General features: G+C 44.3%; 1 protein-coding gene across 11 annotated transcripts in view; it reads left to right on the top strand.

Annotated features, from left to right (window-relative positions):
• AGAP1 (ArfGAP with GTPase domain, ankyrin repeat and PH domain 1) overlaps nt 1-25416 on the top strand; it is a 309011-nt gene that overhangs the window by 139204 nt on the left and 144391 nt on the right. For 10 of the 11 annotated variants that reach the window (XM_068196696.1, XM_068196693.1, XM_068196694.1 and 7 more), the window contains 3 exons: nt 1184-1311; nt 7722-7877; nt 12688-12780. In XM_068196696.1, the coding sequence (XP_068052797.1) occupies nt 1184-1311; nt 7722-7877; nt 12688-12780 (377 nt within the window). The remainder of the gene's footprint in view (nt 1-1183; nt 1312-7721; nt 7878-12687; nt 12781-25416) is intronic. The other variant, XM_068196688.1, reaches the window with a different exon arrangement.

Below are 25416 nucleotides of genomic sequence, written 5' to 3'. Positions count from 1 at the left end.
GAGGTGTTGCAAGTGACTGCAGTCTCCTTGGCACAAGTTTCATGAAGTGTTTCCCTTTGAGAAGAAAACAACAGGCAAGGAAGCTAAATTTAGTTAGTGGCATTTTTCCTTAGCCACTACACAAGTATCTGTTTCCAAAGACTGAAATTTTTATTAGATTTTAATTTGTGACTCAAAAGGTAGCAATAAATTAAATTTTTATGTATTTATGACATAAAAAGAGCTCTTTCCAAAGGCTTTAGCTGAATTAGCAGCATGAGCTCACGTTCCAGTGTGTGATGGGATCAATTTCTGAAATAGTTTGACTTGTTTAAATTGAAAGATTGCAGGAGAGCTTTGGAAGTTGCTGCATTCCACATCAGTTCTGTTTGATCTTTTTTATTACGGGTCTGCCACGCCGTGTATAGGGATGTTAATGGCTCTGATCCCTGTATCCATTTGATAAATGCTGCTTTTCCTTCAATGCTGAAGGGAATGTCTTAATAAATAGCAAAAAAAAAAAAAATTATGCATTTTTCCAGCTGTGCTGCTGCTGCTAAGGAATAAAAGCTAAAATTAGAAATAATGATACAACTTCTTTCCATAAAGAATTTCACTGGATGTGTGGTACCACCAATCCGGTATTTATTCGATGCCAGGGACCCTTTATCAGTTCTAATATTTCAGTTCTAATTCCAGTTATCAGTTCTAATATTCCTATTATCTTTGGTTTGGGCTACTCAGTGGATTGCCCTGGTGCAGTGGCTGGTAAAAAAGGGAAATCCATCTTATTCCTTGGCAGCAGAGACCAGGTATCTTCTGTCTGCCAGGAGAATATCCCAAAGAAGAATGGGAAATATTTGCTACCATGAGCTTTGTTAGTGTGGTGTTACAAACACAGAGGGGACTTGGTACAGAATTCCTGCTATTCTATTTGTTATTTTTTCCATGAGTCCTCTGGTGCCCACCTGCTGGAATGAGACTTCTGGAGTCACATTTTCCATGTGGAGAACCCAGCTGGAGTCTCCCATGGAGCATCGTGGAAAACCAGCACCCTTCCTCTCCCTGTTACACACTCAGTTTTTGGAGCGGGCTTTGGTGGTGACCCCCCAGTTTGTGTGTTGTTCATTGTGTGTTTTCCCACCGTGCCCTGCTTCCCACGTGTGCTCTGCCTTACCTGCCTGGATGTTTTGTTTCCCTCCAGTTGCCCAGAAGATCGTTTCCACCAAGAAGAAGCAGCAGCTCTCAATCGGACCCTGCAAATCTCTACCCAACTCTCCGAGCCACTCCTCCGTGTGTTCTGCCCAGGTTTCTGCCGTACATATCAGCCAGGTACAGATAAAATCAATGCTTGGAAAAGGAGCTGATAAGCTGCTTTTCATCTCTGATGTACTTTGTGCCATTTCAAGTGCTCTCTTTGCTGCTCAAGAGGTAGTTGCCATTTTTTTAATGCTGACAGTGGTCTGTAGTTTGAAGTGATATTTGAATTTTTTTTTTTTTTTTTTTTTTAGATTGGCTTGAGTTCAAGAAACAAAGTAGCAAGGCAGAATAATTTGGCTTTAAAGCCTGCTTGGATTGATAAGCCTGCTTTGATCATTCTCATTGATACCCAGCAGCCTGCAGGTCTGAGTAGGCCAATCATTCCAGTTGCAGGATTTGCTGTGCTGTGGTTCAACATCCCCTTGCTGTGTTTTTGGTGGTTACTCGCACTCAGCTGTGCTGAGCTGCTGTATCCCAGTGGTTAGAGTGCTGGAATTTTACACTCAATGGTATTTTGAGACACATGTGGTTAATACCAACATTTTCTGACTTGCACACGTGACTTTTAGCCACGTGTATTGCACGCTCCTGTGTTTCCCTGGTGGTGCCCTTCCTCAGTGTCTTTGTTTTCTAGTGTCATCTGATAATCTCTGGGCTTGTCCCCAGCTGGGATGGATATAAACTGAATGATGTCAGATACCCACAGCCATTCTGGTGTGTTTTTCAGTCTAAACTCAATAATACACAGATTATTTTGCAGTCCTGAGCCACCCACGTGAGGATTTGTTTTGGCTATGAACCTTTATCCCACACAGTGCCTGCTTTTTGGCAGAAGGGAGTAACTTCCCCCGCTGGGTTATCACCCTAAAGATGCAGGTGCCAGTTTAGTCTTTAGAGTTCTCTGCTGTGACTTATTCTGCTTCAGGCTGATCAGGCTGAGTCCTGATACAACCTCAGGCTGTGACTGTGGCTTTTGCTGATGAGCCCAAAGAGAATGCTGGAGCTCAGACCCCCCCTTTCTAAAGCAGGTGCTGAGTGAGGTGTGTTGCTCCTCAGAAATGCCCTGGCACCTTCTGGTGAAGAACAAGTTCTCACCTGAGAGAGGTTCTCCCCTTTCCAGGTTTCCTCAGCCACTCTGTCTCTGACCAGTTCGTGGCCACGGGCCCTTGGGACTCGCCCTCTCTGAGAGCATTTTTTGTTAATGAAGTTTTTTTGGTGAAGGACATCAAATATCTAGGGGCTCACTGGTTTCCTACCCAAGTCTAGTTTGAAGGTCAACAGCAAACACCAAATTCTAGACCAGTACCATCACCTATGCAGCAAACTTCTTGCCAGTGATAAGAACTATTTGGGAAAATCAAGGCAAGGTAGCTTTTGTGATAAGGCTCCCTAGATTCTGTTTCAATAAAAGTGAAATAATGTTCTTTACTGCCTTTGCCAGGTATCATAATTACCTAAAGGGGCAATTGCATCACCAGTCAAAGATGTCTCTCTTCTGAGACTGATGTCATGCCTAAAAGTAGAGGCCAGAAATCTGTTTCATGTTGTATCTCCTTTGTGCTACACTTAAAGGCAGTATGACCTTGTTTAAGGGAAGGAAGCTGAATCCTTATCCCAGACTTAAAAGAACTTTGCAACTGCAATTCCAAGTTTAAGATGATCTGGGGCAAGATTTGCCATCTCTGATCTTGGCTGGAAGACTGGCTGGTGTCTTGCCCTTTGGAACATCTCTCTTGGCGTAATGATGTTTCTCTGAAGATTTCCTCCATGAATCAAACCCGTTATCGGTGCAGTGCCCTGCCACTTGCATTCTCCACAGGAGCAGAGGCCTTCAGAGGCAGTGGTTACACACAGCACTTCAGATAAAGTCGGATATTGTTCCATCTCTGGTTGGATCATCCCGGGGATTGAACTCCTGCAAACTCTCCAGATGACTCTGCAGTCAAAAGCTTAGGCTTTAGAGGGAAAAAAAAAAAAAAAAGAAAGAGTTATTGAGTGTCACCTTAACCAGACTAGTCCTTAGCATACCTTGGAGGGAATTCTAAGGCTCAGCACCATCCAGGGCTTCTGTGGTTTCAGTCTGCCAGGCTGGGCAGGGCTTGGAGCACTCTGGTCTGGTGGAAGGTGTCCCTGCCCATGGCGTGGTGTTGGAATGAGATCAGCCTTGAGGTCCCTTCCAATCCAAACCATTCTGGGATTCTGTGAAAGACTTGTCTGTGTGTGTGGGTGCTTATCTATCTGCATGTCCAGGAGTCTGAGGTGGTGCCTGCCTCAGTAAGACCCCTTCCAGAAAATGCTCTCAGGAATATCTACAGTTACATATTTCCAGAGGCCTGGCTCACGCAATAAGATGCTTCCTATTCAAAAGAAAAAATCCACTTGTCTTTGTAGTAGATACTGCATAATTTTCCTTCTGACTTAGTTTTTAATGTATATGTCAGTCAAGGGGAAGTTTTTCCTTGAAAGCCCTTGATACCCAGAGCCAACAACCCTTGCAAGTACTTCAGGTACCTCTGTTGGCTTTCAGGGCAGCACAGAATGCATGGAAAGAATTTTATTCTCAAATCCAAGATTATCATTTCTGACCATGATGGACAGAACTGCTGTATACTCTGTCAACAAGAGGGATGGGGCAACATCACTTAAATTCTGTCTGCTGCATTCAGGTATTCCAGTCACAGCTCACTGTCTGGCTTTTTGGAACATCTCAAGAGGTAGACGGAGTTGTTTAGAGCGGAAGAAGTGTTGTGCAGCGGAGGAGGTCTCCTAATTGGCCACAGGGCATCTTGGAATAGATCTTTCATTTACTTTTTACAAGTACAGACCAGTCAATTCTCTATCTCTCTGTTTTGCATGTCTATTCCACTTTTCATTCCCGCATTCCTCTATGCCTTGACAATCTTCCTAGGCATGATATGCTTGTATACCATGCTAAGTCTAATTTCAAAGAAGAATGAATTCCCTTTTCCCTCACAAAACCCCACAGAGGCATTCCTTTTCCCTAAATTCATCCTGGTGCTGGAGGAGTTGCTTGTCCTTTACACCTGACATATCAGGTGTAAGACATTAAGACATTAACTTAGAAGAATAGTGCCAATAAAAACAGTTCCAAAGGGCTGTTTCCTCTGCCCAGCCCCTGGAAGTGGAGATCATCTGGTTCCCAACCCCTGAGGCTGCTGAGCTCAGCCCTACCTTTGGTCCTCAGTGCCTCTGTGTGGGGGCTGGATAAGCTGCTGAGGAGTTACCTGCAGCTGGGTTTGAGTTTGCACTGTTGTAAAAACAGCTGGAAAAGCCTTTGGCACAGCAGCCGTGGTTGCTGTTTGTGTGAAAGGCTCCAGGCCCCTCTCCAGACAAACTGATGTGCAGATTCCAGCCAGGAATCCCCAGCAGTGAGCTTACTTGTGAGCTGCAGTTCTGAAGTAAAGATGGAAAGATTGTTTTACCAGTGACTATAATTCCTTAAAATCTGCAGCCTGCATATGTTTTCACACTGGCTGGCTTTCCTGGAATTCAGCTGTTGTGCTCTGCTGTGAGAGGAGATTGAAAATGGCACCATGTTTCCACGTCTGCCTGATCTCTGTGCATTCCTCTATGACAGAGGGACTTTACTCACCCTTTGGTGAAGGAATTTTCCTTGCTATCCAATTAAATCTCCAGTCCCTCTCCTCCTGTCCCTGTTCCCTGGAGCAGAGCCCGACCCCCCGGCTGTCTCCTCCTGTCAGGAGCTGTGCAGAGCCACAGGGTCCCCCCTAAACCTCCAGGCTGAGCCCCTTCCCAGCTCCCTCAGCCTCTCCTGGGGCTCCAGCCCCTTCCCAGCCCCGTTCCCTGCCCTGGACACGCTCCAGCCCCTCGGTGTCCATCCCTATGGACTGCAGTGCCAAGAGTTGTGTTTCCTGGTCAGCAGTGTCATTCTCCAAGGAGATTTGCATTATTCTTGGGAAGATGTGGAGCTTAACATCCACTACAAAGCTGCAGCTCAGGTGTGGCTGCCACACAAGCTCGCTCCTTACTACCTGTTGTAAATCTGTAGTGATGCATTATTTATGTTTGCACAATGCCTCCAGACAGTTTTTACTACAACTTGATTGTCCAAAAATGTAAATTAAATTACTAACAGCAAAGCGCAGTCAGCTTGCTCATCTATTACTTCATTTTATGTGAGACCTGATTATTGTTAAGCTTTTTGGAAATTTTCTGGAATGTCAAAACTAAAACTAAAAGAGGAATGATAACGTATTTAATGCCACATATATCACAGTCCTTTTGTATTTACAGGCTTGTTTCTAAGTAACCTAATATTTACCTAGAACAAGCATTTTAGATACCTCCCTGTGAGGGTGGGCAGGCCCTGGCACAGGGTGCCCAGAGCAGCTGTGGCTGCCCCTGGATCCCTGGAAGTGTCCAGGGCCAGGTTGGACAGGGCTTGGAGCAACCTGGGCTAGTGGAAGGTGTCCCTGCTCATGGCAAGGAGTTGGAATTAGATGATCCTTGGGGTCCCTTCCGACCCAAACCATTCTGTGGTTTCCAAGTGTTTCTCTGATTGTGTTTTTCATTGTTCCAGCCAGTGGCTTATTTTGAAATCACCTCAGAGTTTTATTTACAAAGTTGGTAATCCACTGGGCTTGGTGTGTGAGAAGAGAAACACTGCCTGCAGGACTTCTTTTATAGAAACTCTCTGTGTGTCTTTGGGGAATAGAATATCCAACAGATTTGTGTTCTCCTTTAGGAGTTATTTATAAATCACTTAGTAATCCAGGAGACAACCGCAGAAAGTGTAAAATGATGCTATAAAATGATGAAGGATTTAAAAGGTAAAATTTTAGGGAATCCTTCATGTTCTCCATCTGGGAAGTAGGCTCTTAGGGTATAAATCTCTTAATTTCAATTTTAAAAAAATTTCTTTGCCACCCTTCTCATCTCCAACACGTCCAGTGGTTTGGGGACAAGCTGCTACTTGGGAAAGCAAATGTGGGGTAATTGAGGCCACTTGCTCCCAGCTTGTCCTGCTCATCTGTCCAGCATTGCCATTCTCCATTAGGACACAAAAAATGATCATTTCAATTACGTTATTTCATCTCCTTTGTTTTGTACACATCTCCCAGTTCTGCTGCTACTTCCTCTGGCACTTGAGAATGCTGTAGGAAGTGTCTCTGGCCCTGCTGTTGCTTGCAGCGCCTTCACCTCTGCTCCCTGCTTTGGAAAAGCTGCAGGAATCAGAAGAGAACTTGGAACATGCAGAGATTTCAGCTGGGGGGTGTTAGGGATTGTCCACTGCTTTTCCAACCTGACTGGTTGCAGCTTGAAATCCCGACCCCCAGTGAGCATGGGGCAAGTCCCCTGAGGCATCTTTCTCCTCAGGAATTCTGGAAATACTCTCTTACCACCTTTCCTCACTTCCTCTAGGAAACTTGACTGCTTTAAAGATGGCCTTTCCCCCTTCTCTGTGCATCCCAGACAGTTCTTTTTCCCTCAGGAATTACATGCGAGTTATTGCCCAGCCCCTTCATCCACTGCTGCTCCTCTGCTGAGTTTTCCAACCCCAGGAGGCAGAATTTTCCCTGTTGTCCCGCCCCAGTCCCCCATCAGCACGTAGAGCATCTCCTCCTTCAGTGGTGTTTTTAGTACTTGCTTATGTCATGTCTAATAAGTCCTTTTAAAGAAAAAAAAAAAAAAACTTTTTTTCTTAATCACCTTTTGGTCCTTTCCATTCTATCTGGTTTTCTCCCCTTCCTCCTTTTAGGAGTTTGTTGCCTCTGTTCATTTATTGTATTACAGGCTCAAAGCTTTATTTCTTTCAGGACTAGGATGTAACATCACAGTTTTGGCTGCTTCGAATAAATTGGAGTATCTTACTTACAAGTTTTGTATCTTTGCACCAGTGGCTTCAGCAAATCCTGTGCAGGGCCAGGAGTTGCACTTGATTGTCCTTGTGGGTCCCTTGCAGCTCAGGAGATTCTGTGGTGCTTGGAATACGTTGGGATTTTTCCATCCCCTGGGTAGCCATTTTACAACCCTGAACTATTTTCATTTTCTTGATCAGTTCTCGGTGATCTGGTATCTCCAGAGTAGCTTTAACTCCAGCTATGCAGCTCCATGGCACTGGGTGTTTTCTCTTAGGTTAGAATTTAGTTTAGTAGAAATCCACATTTGGAAGGTTTCCCCCAATGTTTCGCTTACTCGTACACTAGAAAACAAATGAAACTACTTGATACCCAGTTAAGGTTATATTCTGTGTAGAATGAAAATGTGCCTACTGTATAAACAGACCTATCTTTCAAAAAGTAATGGTGGGGGAGATGTTTAAAGGCTTGGAATAGAAATGTGTGGAAAAGTGGCAGTAGGGCAGCCCTGCTGAGCCCCTGAGCCCTGGCTGCACTTCTGCATAAATTTGGAGTAAATCACGAGTAAATAAGATACAGCTGTGGATTGTCATTTCTTGAAAGCAGCGTACCACTGTTTAAAACTCCCTTTAATCCTTGCAGACCAGTAATGGAGGAGGGAGTTTAAGTGATTATTCCTCCTCTGTCCCATCAACTCCAAGCACCAGCCAGAAGGAGCTGCGGATTGATGTTCCTCCCACTGCCAACACACCAACTCCTGTCCGCAAACAGTCCAAGCGCCGATCCAACCTCTTCACGGTGAGTGAGCCAGGGGACCTCTGCTGCTCTGGGGACAGCCTGAGCCTCACCCCCTGCAGCTGGGCTGCTCTGATGGCACAGGAGTGCTGAGACAGAGCTCTGGACTCAAAAACAAGAACATCTTGGAATTATCGTTGGGTGGTTCTGTTTGAGACTTAAAGAGGAGCACTTTTCCTAGGAAGACAGGCTGAGAGACTTGAAGTTTTTCAGCCTGGAGAAGAGAAGGCTCTAGGGAGACCTTAGAGCCCTTTTCAGTCCGTAAAGGGGCTCCAGGAGAGCTGGAGAGGGACTTGGGATAAGGGCCTGGAGTGATGGGACTTCCATTGGCAGGGGAGGGATAGATGGGATCTTGGGAAGGAATTCCTCCCTGTGAGGATGCTGAGGCCCTGGCACAGGGTGCCCAGAGCAGCTGGGGCTGCCCCTGGATCCCTGGAAGTGTCCAAGGCCAGGCTGGACAGGGCTTGGAACAACCTGGGCTAGTGGAAGGTGTCCCTGCTCATGGCAGGGGTGGCACTCGATGGGCTTTAAGCTCCCTCCCAAACCAAGCTATCCCATAACTATCCCTTTCTACTTTTACTACTATATAGAATCAGTTCACTTTTTTCTTCTCCAGGGTTAAAAAAGATGATGGAGATTAAAGTAACTTTTTCTTTCCAAACCACCTGTTTTTTGCTTCACTGAGAGGCAAAAAACCCCAAAATCAAACCAAAAAAATCAAATAGAAGCTGCCTGTTGCAATATGGACAGGTCTTTGTTATACAGAAGCAGATAGGGAGATGCTAGTGAAGCTCTGAGCGAAGATTTCCATGGTTTAAGCCCTCTTGCTGAAAGCTCTGGGAGAGTGTTGCAGGTGTAATTGTGGTTTGTAAGCGGTTTTTTGACAGGTCATACGTCATAGCAAACTCAGAATGGCTGTGGGCTCTTGTGTAACTCCCTTGGGGGTTGTAGCTACATGTTGGTTGTGCTTAGGAACCCACAACTTTCCTGTCAACATGGAGAATTTATATATTTTATTCCAAAGGTGATATCATGCTCACTTCCCATGTACAAACCTGAAAAAACCATTTCCTCAGACTCTGGGGGAAATTTGAGCTCTCCACCTTCAGCAAGTAGGAAAGTTTTGTGACCATTTTGGAGCTCTGAGTGACAGCAGAGAGCCCCAGGGATCCTGTGTCCCTCCCAACAGAGGTATTTTGATTTAAACCCAGATTTCCCTCTCCTATGAAGGAGAGGAAATAATGCATTTGCGTTTGGGTGCAAATGTGTAGGTGGAAAACAACAAAATGAGTGGCCTGGGAAGAAGTGTCCCAGCTTTGACGCCGACATCTGATAACAGTCGTGCAGATTTCTTCCCATTGGTGGGAATAATCTGGAGTTTGGTGGGAGGCTTCCAGAGTTCCCAGCCCCACTAGATGTCAGTGTCAGCCCAGAAACCAGCAGCAGTCAGTGCTCTGGAAGCAGAGCTGGGATGCTGCTGCATCCCTGAAAACATCACCGTCCATCCATGGCCGGGCTGAAGGATCTGTGAGCTGCTGCCAGGGCTCTGGAGGTGGTGCTGACATTTGGGGAATTGGGAATGTTGCAGTTTGGAGGAGCTGTAAATTTGAGAAAGGGAGGAGAGAAAGCCAGACCCATCTACAGTCACAGGAAAGGTTTGAGAAGAATGTTAAGTCAGCTGTAAACAAACAGACTAAAGCTGTGGTTTGTGATAATTAGTGAGAGCCATATTTACTAACATGAGAGGGTGTTGATAGTTGTCTTAATGTCTGATAACTGGGAAAAATAATAATAATAATTTGCCTTTGCAGATTTAGTTGTGTCTTTTAAGGTGGGTATAGTGAGATTGTTTAATGAGCTGCCCTGTAATCTGTGTCATGAAGTACTTAACACCCACTCTGCTGTAACCCAGCTTCTGTGCCAAGTTATAACCTGGAATTATTTAATTGAATAAATAGATAACTACACAGAAAATGCTGGATATGAACAGAGTGTGTAATTAAAACATTTTAGTGTTTAGCTCTGGGTTTCTTGCTGTGCTTCTCTTCCCAGTCACTTATGCCTTTATCTCTTCCAGAATCAGATCTATTTCTGCTTAATAATTGCAAGTTACCCCTTGTTATCTAGCACAGGTAATCTGTTCAGTGATCTTTAGATCTTCTGTTGTTGGAAGAGGACTGGGATAAGTAGAAAGGATTTGATTCTTCTTAATTACAGCTTTAGAGTTGGAATAGGGATGAGAATTTTAAGCATGTTCAGTGCATTACGTGCAGCGTCTCATCTTTTTGACATTGAGTACTAATGTTTGTTGTAAAGCTATTGTTGCAGCAGCTGATTTTCCCTTTAAGTGATAAGGTAGATGAAATATTAAAAGAGTTAATATCCTTTGTTTTGGACAGTGTGATAGCAGGGACCACCAAATAATCTTGTATAGAGCAGGTGAGGATTTAAAATGCATTTTTGAGGTTCACTGGGCAAGAAGCTGATTCTGACCATGTCTGATTCCACACGGGGTGAGGGAATTTCTGGCACAGAAAGGTGCACCACCTTTCCCACATTCAGTGTTACCTGTCTTACATATTTACAGAATTCCAAGGGAGTTTTTCAGACTTAAAATGAGCTCTCTGTCTCAGTATCTACTGTTAAAGATGAGTATTTTACTTTTGGGGTGCTCAGCACTGCTAGTCTGGGTCTGATTGTGCCCAAACTCAGATGTGACATCTTGGGCCAAGTTTTATGTGTATTAAGTCTGTGAGTGACTTCCAGTGCAGCAGGGAAATCACTCCAATGATATTCGTGCAGGTGCTTTAATTTTTCCAGACTTTTTTTTGTTTGCTGGCACCAAGTTTTAAATAGACCCATTTATTGTGCAGATGTGCCATCAGAAAAAGTCCTGGGAAGTGTTGCTCCAGTGTGGTTTGGAGTGGATTTTTTTCTGCTAGGATATAAGACATATTGTGTGTGTCATAGGTACAAAAGCATAAAAGAACAGATCTCAGTTTCACTGCACAATTTATCTTTATAAATAGCGGAGCGTGCGAAGATTCTCCCTGGAAAACATTAGGGATTCTGTGACTACGAGCGGCTAGAAGGGAATTTGCCTAGCAGAAATCCCTACACTTCTGTACTTTTGGCATTTACCAGTGGTTTGCACATAGATATTTCCCTTCCACGTGCAGCGTGTGATTTCCAGCTGCAGTAACTTTTAGGGAATGGTGATGATTTAAAACCAGAAATGAAAAACAGCGCGTAGATATTCAGCCTGCATTTCAGAGGCAGGGCTCTTTCTCTAAAAAAAGTCAGATAAAAAAGAAACATTCAAGTTGACAACTCCCCTCCCAAGGATTTGGGCACCTTCACTGAGTTTCTTTACAATGTCACTTACGGGCGCCTTGCGCCATTGAAGCTTTGTTTTGCCTTGTATTCTTGGGAAGTGGCACTTTCAGAGGCAGAAATCTGTCTTGAAGGACGAGGAACAATAGTTATCCTGCACACTGGATTTCATCCCTCCCACTTGTTTTGCTTGCTTTCATTTGTTCTTTGTTTAATTCCCCGGCACGTCATTCCATTGCCCCGAACCATAGTAACTGGTGACAGGAGCCCGTTCCCGGCGGAGCGGGGCCGGCAGCGCGGGATCCCCGCTGGGTGAATGTGTTGCTCAGAATGCTCTTACTTGGAGTCCTCCTCGCTGCCTTCCCTCCCTCCTCTCACGCCTGAGGGCAGCTGCTCCTGAGTTTTATTCTTCCTCCCACCCCTTTGTGGGATGGGGGAAAGGGGCATTAGCGATCCACGATCCCGATTCTCCTCCTGATTCCGGTGTCTCTTCCCACTGGAAGCGCGGAGCGGGCTCTGGCGTGGTCCCGGTTTTCATTAGCTCCCGATGGCGGTGCCGGACACCGCAAATGGGCTCCGTTCATACATCATCGCCGAGTGGAAAAGCACACGAAAATGTTTTCCCATTTCCGATATTGTGTGAGTAATGTTCCCATTGGAAAGTAATGGAGTGAAGTTGTCACTTGTCAGCGCAGTTATTAAGGAGGATGACTCTCAGGTCTTCTTTTTGTAATAAAATAAATCCGTCAAAATCACTGCGCCCGTGCGTTCTGTCGCAATAACGGGCTGCAATCTGAATAACTTCTTCAAATTCCCCTATAACTTGATAAAGTCATGAAGGGAGCGCTGTGACCTTACTCCTTCCAGCCTTGGAGAAAGCCAGGATAAAGCACCTCGGGTTTTAGACATTGGTAAAATTCTCCTCATGCTGATTTTTCCACATTGTGTTCAGATAACTTTTTCCAGTCACCGGCTTTTCTTGCAGTTCTAACTTTCTAACCATCCCGAAGCAGAAAAAAAATAATAAGTTAAAGTCCATATGGTCAAATCCAGCATTATAAAAATGGTATTTCTAAATAGTTGCTGACATTTCTAAGAACCATACAGGTGTGAATTAAAAGTATGCATGACTGTATTAAATTTTTTTAATGAGGAGATGGCACATTCATTCCCCTTTGGAGCTACTGTTGGAAACTTCAGAAACATGTCCTCTGATGTTGTGGGTCTTCAGGCAGTGAGGCTGTAACTCTTTAAACCCAAATGCATTTCAAACTAGTGGATGGTTGAAATTTATGGGTGGTGGATGGGAAATTTATTCATATTTAGGATGGTTGTGTACTTGTGTAGGTTCCACTTTAAGCCTATATTTCCCTGCCAAATTATTTTTTAATTGCCCCCAAAGAAAAAAAAAAAAAAAGGCAAATAAAAGCATCCTCTGTGTGCATTTAATGGAGCACAAACTTTTCTTTTCGCTCTGCAGTCTCGGAAAGGGAGTGACCCAGACAAAGAGAAGAAGGTCCTGGAGAGCAGAACAGACAGCATTGGAAGCGGCCGTGCAATCCCAATTAAACAGGTAATGCCGAAATAGTTGTATTTTTTTTTCTCCCCTGCTTTCCATAGTTGGGAGACGAGACACACCTCGGGTCCAGGCACGGCGGCGGGGCCGTGCGCCGAGCGGCGTTTGATGTGTGCCGGTGATGAATGTGGAAGTCACTCACTTGACATCAATTAGGAGAGGTTCCTATGTGTATTAAAATAGGATCATTAGAATAAGAAGAGGGAAAATGTGACAACAGGCCTAATGAAGTGCAGTCTGCCGGCCTGCATATGGAGCGGGTTTCTAGGCTGTGCTGGCTTCAAAGCTGCCTTTGTAGAGGGGGCTTTGATTGGGCCGAGTGCTGCCAGGCGCAGGGTAAATCAGATCGCTCGACAAGAGCCCCTTGTGATGGCAGGAATAGCCTGATGTGGCCCTAATTTGCTACCACAGACGGACATCTGAACACAGTTTCAGGCTGCTCCCTAACAACGAGGCAATTAGTTGTGATAATCATGGCCGGTGTGTCAGCTGCGCGCTCTTGTTTGTAATTTGCTAATGAAGGAATTGTAACTTTGATTAGGTTCAGTTTCATTTAGACCTTATTATATAAGAGAACGTTTACAGCTGTAATGTGTGGCCTTAATTAAACTTTCTCATTACACAACAGGACTTGAAGCCGAGGATTTGTTTTGGTCTGTTTTTACTAGCCTAGATGCACTTTCATTAGCCTGGAAACTCGATGCTAAATTGTAGCTTGGAACACTCCTTTGAAAGGCAAAAGCAGTGCCAGCGTTGGATGGGAAGTATTTGGGGAATGAGATGATTTACTCTCTGAAATGAAATGGCACTGAATCCATGTGGTTGAGATCTCCACATTCCCATGGAATGCTTCTCACACAGTTTCTGTGTCAGTGTTCGCAAGTGTTTACTCATGTGTGAGAGTTGCCTTGCTAGAGATAAGGTCCCTTTCTTTTCCACGAATTTTCTTTCCACATGTTTCTTTCCAGTTGTTTTGGTGCCTTTCCTGCCCTCCAGAGGCTCACTTGCCTCTCCTGATCTTCCCTCAGCCCATGACTTCTCCTGCTAGGTAGCCCTGGATGTCCTGTGTGGAGCTGGGTGTACATATTTTGGGGTGTTTTGTGTTTTTCCTCTGTGTCTGCATGTGAGGAGGAGTTGATTTTGTACCCTTAACTATTAGCTGTGATTTTTCTTCCTAAAGTCATTCTAAAAGACCTGTTGGGACCATCAGGCAGCAAAAATGCTGTCGTGTGTGAATCTCTAGTAGGCAAATTTTAATCAAGCACGCTGCAATCCAGAAGAGCAGTTTGAAAGCAGAGGAGTTCAGTATTTGGCTCTGCATTCAGGGGAGGAGATTCCAGGCATTTAAAGCAAGCTACAATTTTATTTTCCTGCAGCTTTTGTATGATACAGGATGGGTTAGACCGGCTGCAATCCTTTCGGGTAATCCTAATTAAACAAAAGTGCAGCTGAGAATGTAAAACTGAGGAATAGATGTGCCAGTATTTATTCCAGGCATATGTACTGTTCTTTCCTAAAATGCTGTCGTATGGAATTAATTTGATTAAAAATACACTCGTAGGAAGAGTGTTGTAAGGTAAACATTGTGAGTGTGATTGTGCCACAGCGTGTTGTAAAGAAATATCCCTTACAATATCTGGAAATTCTGTATGCAAGAACTCTCCTTGCAGCCCTGCTTGTGTACCAAATATGACCAATCTTTTGGGAACATGTCCTCCTTGTTACTAATCCCAACTATGGTAATTTCATTTTGTCAGGTAAGAGCCATTACCCACAAACCCTTGATGTGCATCCTCAGCAGATCCATCCCGTTCTTTGGGCTTCGGCCATGGGATGTTGGCAGGGTTTTGCAGTGCTGCAGGGTGGCTGCTCCCAGTGGGATTTCACATCGCACTCAGATGGCAGGAGGATTTTGGAGGTCTGGTCAGTAGAGGTGGCTCCAGGTTCAGTGGCTGATACAGCCACTTTCTCCTGGGGCTCGACAAGTGCCAGGCTCTTGGAGCTCTCTGAGTCAGCAGAAATTCCAACTTCCCTAGGAAAGTTGGTGCCTTTTATTTTATGCCTTAACTGGGAATAAGACATGTGGAAGGGAGCTTCTTGACCTAAAAATCTTCATGCTGCTCTTCTTCTTAAGATGAGAAACCCCTTCCATGATGATGTGGGAAATGTGTCACAATGATGTGACAGAGTCATTGAGGTTGGAAAAGCCCTGTAAGATCACCAAGTCCAGTGTTTAAACAAGCACTGCCAAGGCCACCACTAACCCATGTCCCCACGTACCACATCCTCATGGATTTTAATTCCCTCCAGGGATGGGTACTCCACTACTGCCCTGGGCAGCTGTGCCAATGCCTGACCGCTCTTTCTGTGAAGAAATTTTTCCTGATAGCCAACCTGAACCTTCCCTGGTGCAACTTGATGCTGTTTCTTCTTGTCCTGTCTCTTGTTGCTTGGGATACTTGGGAATAGAAGGAGAAATCTGGTTTCAGGCTGCAGCATTCCCAGGATTGCTGTGGGAGAAGAAAACTAAACAATAACAACAACAAAAAAACTTTACCAAAAATACCAACCAAACAACAAAAACAAACCCAGCAACACCCCACAAACAAATGATAAAACCTCCAGCCAAAATAAGTTCCTTGGAAGGCTGGAAATGTCCTGGTTTTGAGGAAAAAATGGAATCTCTCCCAGCACTATGAAAGAGTTGCTGATCATTCTGGGCCCCAAGTATGGACCTGTACAGCTGCCAGTGGGTTTTGGTCAAAAGAAGCCAAGAGATGGAACCTGCTCCTGCATTCCTGTTCTTGGTGCCCAAATCCCTGTGGGTTTAAGGGAAATCCCTGAGAGTTTGGGAGAGTTTGGATGGTGCCCTGAGCAACCTGGACTAGGGGAAGGTGTCCCTGCCCATGGCAGGGTGTTGGAATGAGATGGGCTGTAAGGGCCATTCCAACCCAAACCATTCCAGGGTTCCATGGACGAGGTAAAATTGTGAACAGCCTATTTCCTTCCAAGGAAACACCTCATTCCTCCAGGGCTTTATCCTTAACTCAGAGCAGCCTGGTCAAAAAGAGTTAATGTTCTTATGCTCTCTGTCCTTTCTACATGGTAAAGCTGATTTTTCACTGCAGTGCTAAATTTGGTTTTATTGGGCTAAGCCATATAAAACTGTCCTGATGACCCTTCCTGCTCCCAGCAGAAACCCAAAATGTAGGCAATGAAAAGCAGGCTTGTTTTTAAAGGGTGGCTGCTCACTCCTGCCAAAATTCTCTTAAAGTGAGTGAAATTTTGGGAAGGCAGATTCTCTGAGGAGGTACCAATACCTTGTGCATAAACAGCCGTATCAGCACGTCTTAAATCCTGGACTTTTAGCAGCTGCTGAGAACTGGGAATGTCAGAAATTTTTAAAAATTATACAGAATTTCACTTCTGCTATTTAAAAATCTTATGCAAATCAGAGTCAGAAAAAGTCTTAAGCAATGTTGCCTTCAAGTTAAAATCCATAGGTAGTTCTGTACTTCTGAGAAAGAGGTGCTTAAACTAAGAATATTTAAGCTATTTTCTGTAGCATTGCTAATAATACTCTTAAAGCGAGTGGCTTGCTCTGGTTGGAGAATCCTCCCTCCAAACCCATTTATTCTAGAAAAGAAGTCTTGTTCCTGGTAGCCTGAGTGAATATTTTGAAGAATATTTGGAAGCACACACTGGGCTGCACACTTATGGGGAGTTGACTTTCTAGGATGGGAGGTTTTGTAGCGTTTTGGGAAAATTACTTTGGTTTTTGTGGGTTTGGGAAATCTTTATCAGTAGGGCATATTCAAATTAAAAAAAAATGCACACAACAAGAAAAATAAAAGCAAGAAGCTCAGCTCAGCGGTGAGAGGGCTTGTCATGTATTAATTTTTCATTGCTGTGGAGAATTGTACATACATAATCACTTGATTGCAGTGGGAGTTAGCGAGCTCCTATGGTGTCATTTGCATAAATCTTGTTAAGTCAATGGCAGTTAATGAAGTACAAATGAGCCTGGAGAAGGTGACATGCAAATCGTGGGTGGCAGATGGGAGGTCTGTTTTTGGGATGGCAGCTGTGTGCTCTTTCTTTTTTTTTTTAATTTTTATTATTTTTTTTTCCTCTGTCCTGCCCCCATCCCCCCCCCCACGACTGGAGTGTAAATAAATACCTAAGAGCTGGCCTTGACTTTCTGCTCCCAGCCCTTCTTCTCTTTGCCCTTTGCACTGAATCACAGGTGCTCGCATCATTATATACTCCAACAATATAACCTTGACTGTTCTTTTGCCAAAATCTGGCCCAAATCAGTGTTTGACGTGTTGCCTCCACCCTTGGCTTACCCTGGGAAGTGCTGCCCCTCTCGTGCCCCCAAATTGCTGCATCATTTAGGGATGACAAACTCAAAGCCTGGATTAGAAATAAATGTTCTAATGGTTAGTGCTGTATTGATGACACAGTGAAAAATTTGCCATCCATGACTTGCAAAGGTGAACTTCAGAATTCATTCCCTTCCCTCAGTTTGCAAATGGCTGGATTAATGGAGAAAGTGGAATATCTTATTCAGGCTTTACTTTTAGGTGATATTTCAAATGACCTTCTTTGCCTGTCATCTTGGCATATTTAAGTACATTAAAGTAATCTTAATGAAATTAGGTATTTTGTCTTTTTTTTTCCCTTTACTCTGACCTAAAAATGGCAAATATTTTTTATGTCAAGGCACAGGGGTGGCATCACTGATTTGCTGTTAATGAAGAAGAGTTTGGTTCCTTGATGTGCAAGTTACAGTTTTTCCTTAAGATGGGCATAAACAAAACTGGCACTTCCCAATGTACATCTGAATTTTATTTAAAACATCATTATACTCAGCAAAGGTAACTTTGAAGATGCTGTCATCAAATGTCAAACTTGGCATAAAAAACCTGTCACTTCTCCTCAGCTCTCCACAGGTATAGGTCAGTGTTGCCTCTGTTTTAGTAGTGATTTTCTACTTCCTCTGCTTTACTATTGATCTCCTAACCTCATTTTTGAGTAGGTTACTTCCTAACCTCATTTTTGTTCATTTTTAGCCCTAGTTGGGATGTTTAAGCACCAGTTACACAAATGTTGCATGGAATAACACACAACACTTGTTATCTTGGTCCTTCCATTGAAGCAGTGAGATCATCCTATCTGAAACCTGTTTTCCCTTAAAATACCCACAGCTGTCTGTCCAGCTGCAGGAGCATTTCAGCAGGCACGGCAGAGTCTGGGAAATAGGTTTTGAAAAGGGATCATCTGCCATGTCTGCTCAGTCAGAGTGATGTCCTTAGTCATCCTCACTCCCACAAGAGCACCACAGTGCTCCAGGCAAGTGTCACATCTGAGACTCGCTGTCCTCACAAGCAGCAAATGCTCTTTGCTCTTTCCTGGCTGCAAATGTTTACTTGGAGTCCACCAGAAGAGAGAACAAACAAGCAACGATCTTAGCAGCTCTTCCTGCTTAATTCATCTGACTTGACAGGGTGAAAAAAGCGATCTAGGGGAGCGCGACAGACAGATGATGCTACAGCCAGTGGTGCCAGGGCTGATGGTTTCTCTCTTCTGTCTGAGTTCAACATCAGGTTGTGTTTGGAAATAAAAGTGGCTCATGCAGGTAAGGGCCAAAAGCATTTCAGAAGGAGGATGGCAGCAAACATGTGGAGGGACACAGAACCCAGGATTTGCTTCCATTCCTTACAGCTGTGTGTTTCACTACACACAGACCCAGCCCCCTGTGCTGCTGCTTCTGCTCCAAAACAGAGAATCCCAGAACTGTTTGGTTTGGGAGGACCTTAAAACCCATCCCATCCCACCCCCTGCCACGGGCAGGGACACCTTCCACTACCCCAGGCTGCTCCAAGCCCCATCCAAGCTGGCCTTGGACACTTCCAGGGATCCAGGGGCAGCCACAGCTTCTTTGGGCACCCTGTGCCAGGGCCTGCCCACCCTCACAGGGAAAAATTTCTTCTCAATATCTCATTCAACCCTGCCCTCTGTCAATTTGAATCCACTCCCCCTTGTCCTGGCACTCCAGGCCCTTGTGAAAAGTCTCTCTCCAGCTCTCTCTGAGGCCCCGCTCAGGTCCTGGAAGGAGCATTCTCCAAAACTCCTCCTGCTTTGTGTGTTTCCTTCCTGGTGCTCAGGTAGGTTTGTAGACTGTTGTTTGCAAGCCAGTGTTGGGTGTCTCCAAGGAGCAGCTTTGCCAAAGTCAGAACTGACTTGATTTACAAGGAACTGGCAGATGACATGGTTTGATTTATTTATCTCCAGCGTGAGGCGTAATTTCCTCTGTCACACGTCTGTCTAATCACAGTAATCAGTCTCCAGATCAGCTTGTACAAACACCAGGGTATGGTTTTGAGCCAAATACTCTTAGTGCTGAAATCTTCTGTGTAATTCCTCTGCAATTGTTTATAATCAGAACATACACATTTTGCTGGCTTTTTTTAAAATTAGCTGATTACCAGTTATAAAATGTTTTGTACTCACTGTGGTTCTGTAAATTAACTGGTTGCTACCAGTATAATTAAATATTTCTGAGCACTTGGCTATGGTTGCATTGAACTGTGAAGAAATAATGTTATATAGCCAATCAAAAAGAGATACTTGTAAACTCATTTAAAGCGTCAGAGTGTGTTAGGACTATCATGGTGATGCTTATTGCAGGAGAAATTAAAGATACAGTTTTGTGCTAAGAGGCAATACAGAAATTAGTTCCTGAATTAGTTGTTAATTGATTTGGTAATTCCCTGGGGTCTGCATGCTCTTTTTTCCTTTTTCGTTGTTGCATTCAGTTAACAGTGACTATTCCCAGTGCACTTGAAATATTTTTTCCAATTAGATCAAATGTGCCCTTACATCAGAACGGCTTCAGTTCCATGTACCTGCCTGGAATAATGTTTAATTTGACTGTGAAAGCCAGGTTTGTGGGTTTTTCCAGTTGCTGAGTTGCAGATACCATCCCAAGAAAAGCTGTAGTCCTTAGAATTTGCAATAAAATAGCAGTAAAAAGCTCTCTTGGACATCTGGAGCTGGGAGCTCCGAGTGCTAAACCCTTCCCTTGCCCAAGGGTCTGGTTTCTAGTCCAAGGGCAGGGCTCCTTCTGCCCTTTGGCCACAGCAGGCAGAGCTGGGCACGAGCCTCGGCCTCTCTGATTGAGGTAATTTCTCTTTTTCCTCATGCATCTGTTTGTCCCACTGGATCCTCCCATTTATCCCTCCTGCTTTCTGGAGTTTACTGGTTTCCCTTCCTGGGATGTCAGAGGGTTGCAGGAAGGAGCTGGAGTTTGAGCCTTTGGCTTATCAAGATTGAATTTCTAATATGTTTCTTTTAATTAGTCTCCCAATTTTTCAGAGTCCCTAAAACATGAGTTTTCTGTTTCCCATCTGATAAAATGTTGATATTTTATCTCTAAATGCTCTAAATAGCCAGGTCTGTCATACAGTGATAGTCCCAGCCATTCTTAGACCAAGGTGAGCCCTCCACAGCTGTTCCACAGGTGCACTTAAGGATCCATAAATGAAATATTATCAATAAACTTCTCAGAGAAATTAACTTTTGTCTTTTTTTTTTTTTTTACTTCCCATGGCAGTGACCTGGAGCTAAGGGTGTATTTAAATGTTTATTAGTGTTGATTTGGGCTGGGGGCACACAATTTCAATCGTAGTATTCCATTTATTTGTGTGACCCAGCCTTCAAAGTGAGCAAAGGAGAACAGTGCCTTGTAGGGCAATGATGGAAAGTAGCCTGATCACCAGCTTTAAAAACAGAGGGAAATTTCACATTTTATAAATGTGTTTCCTAAATGTTTTGTATGTTAATGCCATAAGAGGTTGTAGATTGCTTATGGCTGCCAATAAGGAGTGTTCAACTCCATCCTCATTTATTTAATTTACTTTAAATCCTATCCCAATATAATGTTCTTGATGTTTTGTGAAAGAGACAGGGACAAACCTGTGGGTCTGAGTAGCAACTGATGATTTCCTAGCTGACACATCAGGTGTGATTGTAGCACTTGCTCATCCTTAAGATTCAAGAGGAGACATTGCAGCTTTTGTTTGGAGTAGAGTGTTGATCAGGTTAAGCATCCTGGGAGAGACTGTGGAAGGAAAATGGAAGCAGGCAGGAGGAGAGTGCCAGGGGATTATCAGCCTCTGCAGAAATAGTAGGGAAAGAGCTTCTCTTACCTAAAATAGCAATTTTTAAAAAAAGGTGGTAAAGATCCATATTGTATAAAAGGAGCAGGTGCTGCTCTTTACCATAAACCAGTCAAGGATCTGTTTTCCAGTGTTTGTAAGAAAAGGGAGAGAGTATTTGAATTTTCCTGAGGCTCTGCTATGAACATCTTCCTCTTGTGCCTGGTGCTGGATTCCAGCAGAGAACGGGCTCCCCCAGATTCCAGGATTTTGGATCCAGTACCAATGCAGTGAGTCGGGCGGGAGCCTACAGGAAGCAAGCCAAGCAGTCTCTCTGGTGAGACTATGGAGGATTTAATACGTTTGGGATGTTCTCATCCTGTTCTGTGTGCTGGATTTTGCAAGTCCTGGAGTGTCCATGGGACAGCACCATGCGGAAGAGGTGTCAGAGTGCTTCAGTGAAGAGGAGGAGGGAATGAGCGAAAGCAATGGAAGTGTAAAAGAGAACATCAATAAAAAAAGCCATAATACGACTTTAAAAAATTTATTGGAATTTTCCAGTGCTGAAATGGTGTAATATATCAGGGTGGCATGTCAGTGTGACATGCAGAGTGACAGCAGTGAGGGCACTGAGGGATCTTCACTGTTGCCCTAAAGTCCCTGGCCAAAAGCCTGTGACTCGTGGTGGTGCTTCTGTAGTTGCATCTAGAAAATGCTTTACAAGATGCAATCTCTTTACTTGAGCCACGTTCATCTACCCAGGCAATCAAAAAACCCCCACAAACCAATGGCATCAGTCAGTGGCTGAGTGCATGAGTTTATAACCACAGAACCAGAATCTCCTGAGCCGGAAGGGACCCACAGGGATCACTGATCCAACCCCTGGCCCCGCACAGACCCCCCTGTGCTTCCCTGGGAGTGCTGTCCAGGTGTTCCTGGAGCTCTGGCAGCCTCGGGGCCGTGCCCCTTCCCTGGGGAGCCTGGGCAGTGCCCAGCACCCTCTGGGGGAAGAGCCTTTCCCCGATATCCCACCTAAAGCCCTTCTGAGCTGCCAGAACTCCCTGCAAAGCCTTGTGTCAGCAGCAGCTCAGCGCTGCCATGGGGGGACATCTCCAAATTAGGCAGGAGAGCAGGAAGAACTGGCCCTTACTTATTTTCAGCGGACGAGCTCTGGAATCAGAATGGTTTGGGTTGGAAGGGACCTTTAAGGATCACCTAGACCAAAGCCCCAAATGAACAGGGTGACCATCCCGTGGGCCAGGTGCCATCCAGCACGATAGGCTTGCTCAGGGAAGCAGTGGGAAAAGGCCTTTGTTCCGAGGAGCCGCCGCGCGGCCGAGGTGAACCCGTGCGCGTCTGGGCTGGCTTTGGTGGCTGCAGCTCTTCCTCCCAGGGCATGAGGAATTAGTCCCGAGAAGTGACATAAGAAGATTAAGTGGGAAGCTTATGACAGTTAGCAAGTGAGGCTGCCCAATAGACTTGGGTTGACACGATGATTATTAATATGTTGTAAAGATGTTTTGGGGATTCCACCATATTTGTATGGTTGCCAGCGAAACGTTGACAGTTGCATTGTGGTTAATAAATTCATTTAGATTTATAAGCATTGTTTACAGAACCTGTTCGCCTGCTGAAACTCTAACAGCATCTGTTCCTTCGTACTAATTAACTGCTAATTACGAATGAGCTTTGTGTGTTTGTCAGTATAACTGGCTCATGCATTTTGTAAGGAACATTAACAAATTGATTTACATAGTGGTAAAGCAATCAAAAGAGTAAACTGAACAGCACGCAGTTAAAGCCCTTTAGCCTGATTTTTTGAACAAAGCAAACTTTGGGCATTCTGAATATTTTCATCATTCTTTTGCTCCCTTTAATTGTGTGGTAATTGTGTGTGAATCTGGATCAAGGGTGTTGGCCCAGCATCCCTAGTTTCTTGTGTTATTTTGTGGGTTTGTGTTTGTTTTTTATTTTAAAGCGTTGGCACTTCAGCGTGTAACACATGAGGAAATGTTTTCCCAGAGCATAGCGGAGAATGGCAAATTAAAACCAATAAATGGCATGAAAAAGGAATATTTCTTAGGGGGTAACAGGGAGTGTTTGAAACACGGGTACTCTGACTGTAACTGGTTTGGATATTTGAAATATGTATAGTAGTCCTTGCACTTTGCTTTAAATACTATTTTCTCTAAACCTGTTTTTACTTAAAAAAATCCTGTGACTACAATAATTATCAGCACATATTTAGAACAGTCGCAGCAGCCAGGCCAGATGTTGGTACTTAAATATTTTGAATTTAAAGGGAATGATTGGCGCAGGGTGCCCAAAGAAGCTGTGGATGCCCCATCCCTGGAAATGTTGCAGGCCAGGTTGGATGGGGCTTGGAGCAACCTGGGATAGTGGGAGGTGTCCCTCCCATGGCAGGAGGGTGGAATTTGTATGGTCTTTAAGGTCCCTTCCAACCCAAACCTCTCAAGGAGTCTGTAATTAAAGTGCAATTCCTAAAAATAACATCTCCATTTATTTTACATGAGTTAAAACAGGGAGAAAAGTCACATAACTTGAGTGTTTTGTTTATTGTAAAGGATCCTTCACGTGGTGATAAATTGGGAATGAGTGTCATGATCAGATGACCTGGATATATTTCACTTACGGACGTCCTAAAGCCGTAAAGCTTGAAATGAACTTTGTTACTACTGTAGGGAGAAGACAAAAGTAATGCAAACACACATTTTGGGGTTTAGTTTTCCTGACAAGAAGCTATTTTAGTGAGGAACAGACAGAGTGGTTTTATACAGACTAAAACCTGCCAGGAAAACTCAATTGGTTTTTTGATAGCATTTCCAACTAAGTGCATGAAGCAAACATAGCAGATGTAAAATATTTTGATGCAGCCTCACTACATCTTAATTGAGAGTTTATCCAAATGTGTTTGGCTAAAAGCTGCTATGTGGGTTGGATCTGGTCTGTGGGGGTGTAAACAAGCCCTAAAGCCAGAGTGTGGTCTGGGCTGGCTGGAAGGGGACTAAACTTTGCCCAGCTCTGGGGACAGTGCCATGTGTCTGCCTGAAAAGTGTATTTTCATCCTTGTTTAAAAGAACTGGGAAAACAAGGGCAGTGTGGGAGAAGGAACTGGAATGGAACCTGGGCTAAAGCTCACCCACTCACACTTCTGCTGCTTTAACCCAAATGTGGAAAGTTGGATGGAGAGGGACCTGCAGTTTGGGATGGTGTTGGACCTGTAGTTTGGGCAGTGTAGAATGTATAGGTAGGGTGGAGAAGGACCTGTAGGTTGGGATGGTGTCAGACCTGTGGGTTAGATGGAGAACCACCTTTTGCTTTTGTGAGCTTTGAGTACCTCACCAAGCACTTGTCCAGTGACCCCCAGGGACAGGCTCCTGTGCCTGGAATCAAGGCCAGGATCCGACATGAAGCCTCAAACACACTGTGGCTGCCCCTGGATCTCTGCAAGTGTCCAAGGCCAGCTTAGACAGGGCTTGGAGCCACCTGGGAGAGTGGAAGGTGTCCCTGCCCATGGCAGGGGTGGGACTGGATGGGCTTTAGGGTCCCTTCTAATCCAAACCAGTCTGGGATTCCGTGGTTTCAGGATAAATACTATAGAAGGAAGCTGCTGAACTCTGGGGGCCGTCAGACCACGGAACGTTCTCAGCCAGGAAAAATAAAAGCTTAGTGATTTCAGTTTTCTTTAAGGAAGAGGGTGTGGATTTTCTTTTAAAGAAGGGGAGAGGCTGTTGAGCAGTGAGATTATGTAGGTAGATCTGAGCTCTGAGTCCATTTCTTTCCCCTTTATAACTAATATGAGTCTTTGTCACAAAAGAAAAATACCAAGACGTACCATTTGCGAAAGGGTTTATAGTACAGTATATCACCCTATTATGAATGACAGCATTTAAATGGTTGGGTAGAGAAGAGCAGAACTGCTACAAATCAAGGAGCTAGATTAACATCTACTGCTCTTTTCTCTGTGAGTATTTTGGGGGGAGGGAAATTAAGAAATCTTCAAGTGCGGGAGGTATTGGAAAGAAAAATCAACTAAAATTACCAAAGTGGTTGAATTGTTTAGAAATTCTGCTGTCTGAAGTGAGCAATACATTGGAATGGAGGAGAACTGAAGAGCAGGGATTGTTTAAGGTGGCAACTATCATCACCTTAGGAATCAAAATTGTACAGCCTGTTTCCTGGCCAAATTCAAAACAAAACAACTTTTTATGTGGAGGGAGAGATGCGCTGGACATCCTTGACTAAAAGCTAAGCTTTGAGCAAACTGGGTGAAAACTCTTCTTCAGGATGCAAACTGAGTAAATGCATAGATATGTGTGGTTGGTGTGTTTCATGTTAAACAAATACTCAAGTCTGAGTCTGAAGATCTGGAATTATATGTGTATATTGACTTTTTGTGTGCGCCAGATCTCCTGAAGGTGTAGATTTTTAGATTTCCTGTGCTATGTCA

This window comes from Anomalospiza imberbis, chromosome 7, assembly GCF_031753505.1.
Source record: "Anomalospiza imberbis isolate Cuckoo-Finch-1a 21T00152 chromosome 7, ASM3175350v1, whole genome shotgun sequence".
Classification (NCBI taxonomy): Eukaryota; Metazoa; Chordata; class Aves; order Passeriformes; family Viduidae; genus Anomalospiza; species Anomalospiza imberbis.
Note: the sequence above shows the minus strand (reverse complement) of the source record. Positions and strands in the feature narration are given on the sequence as shown.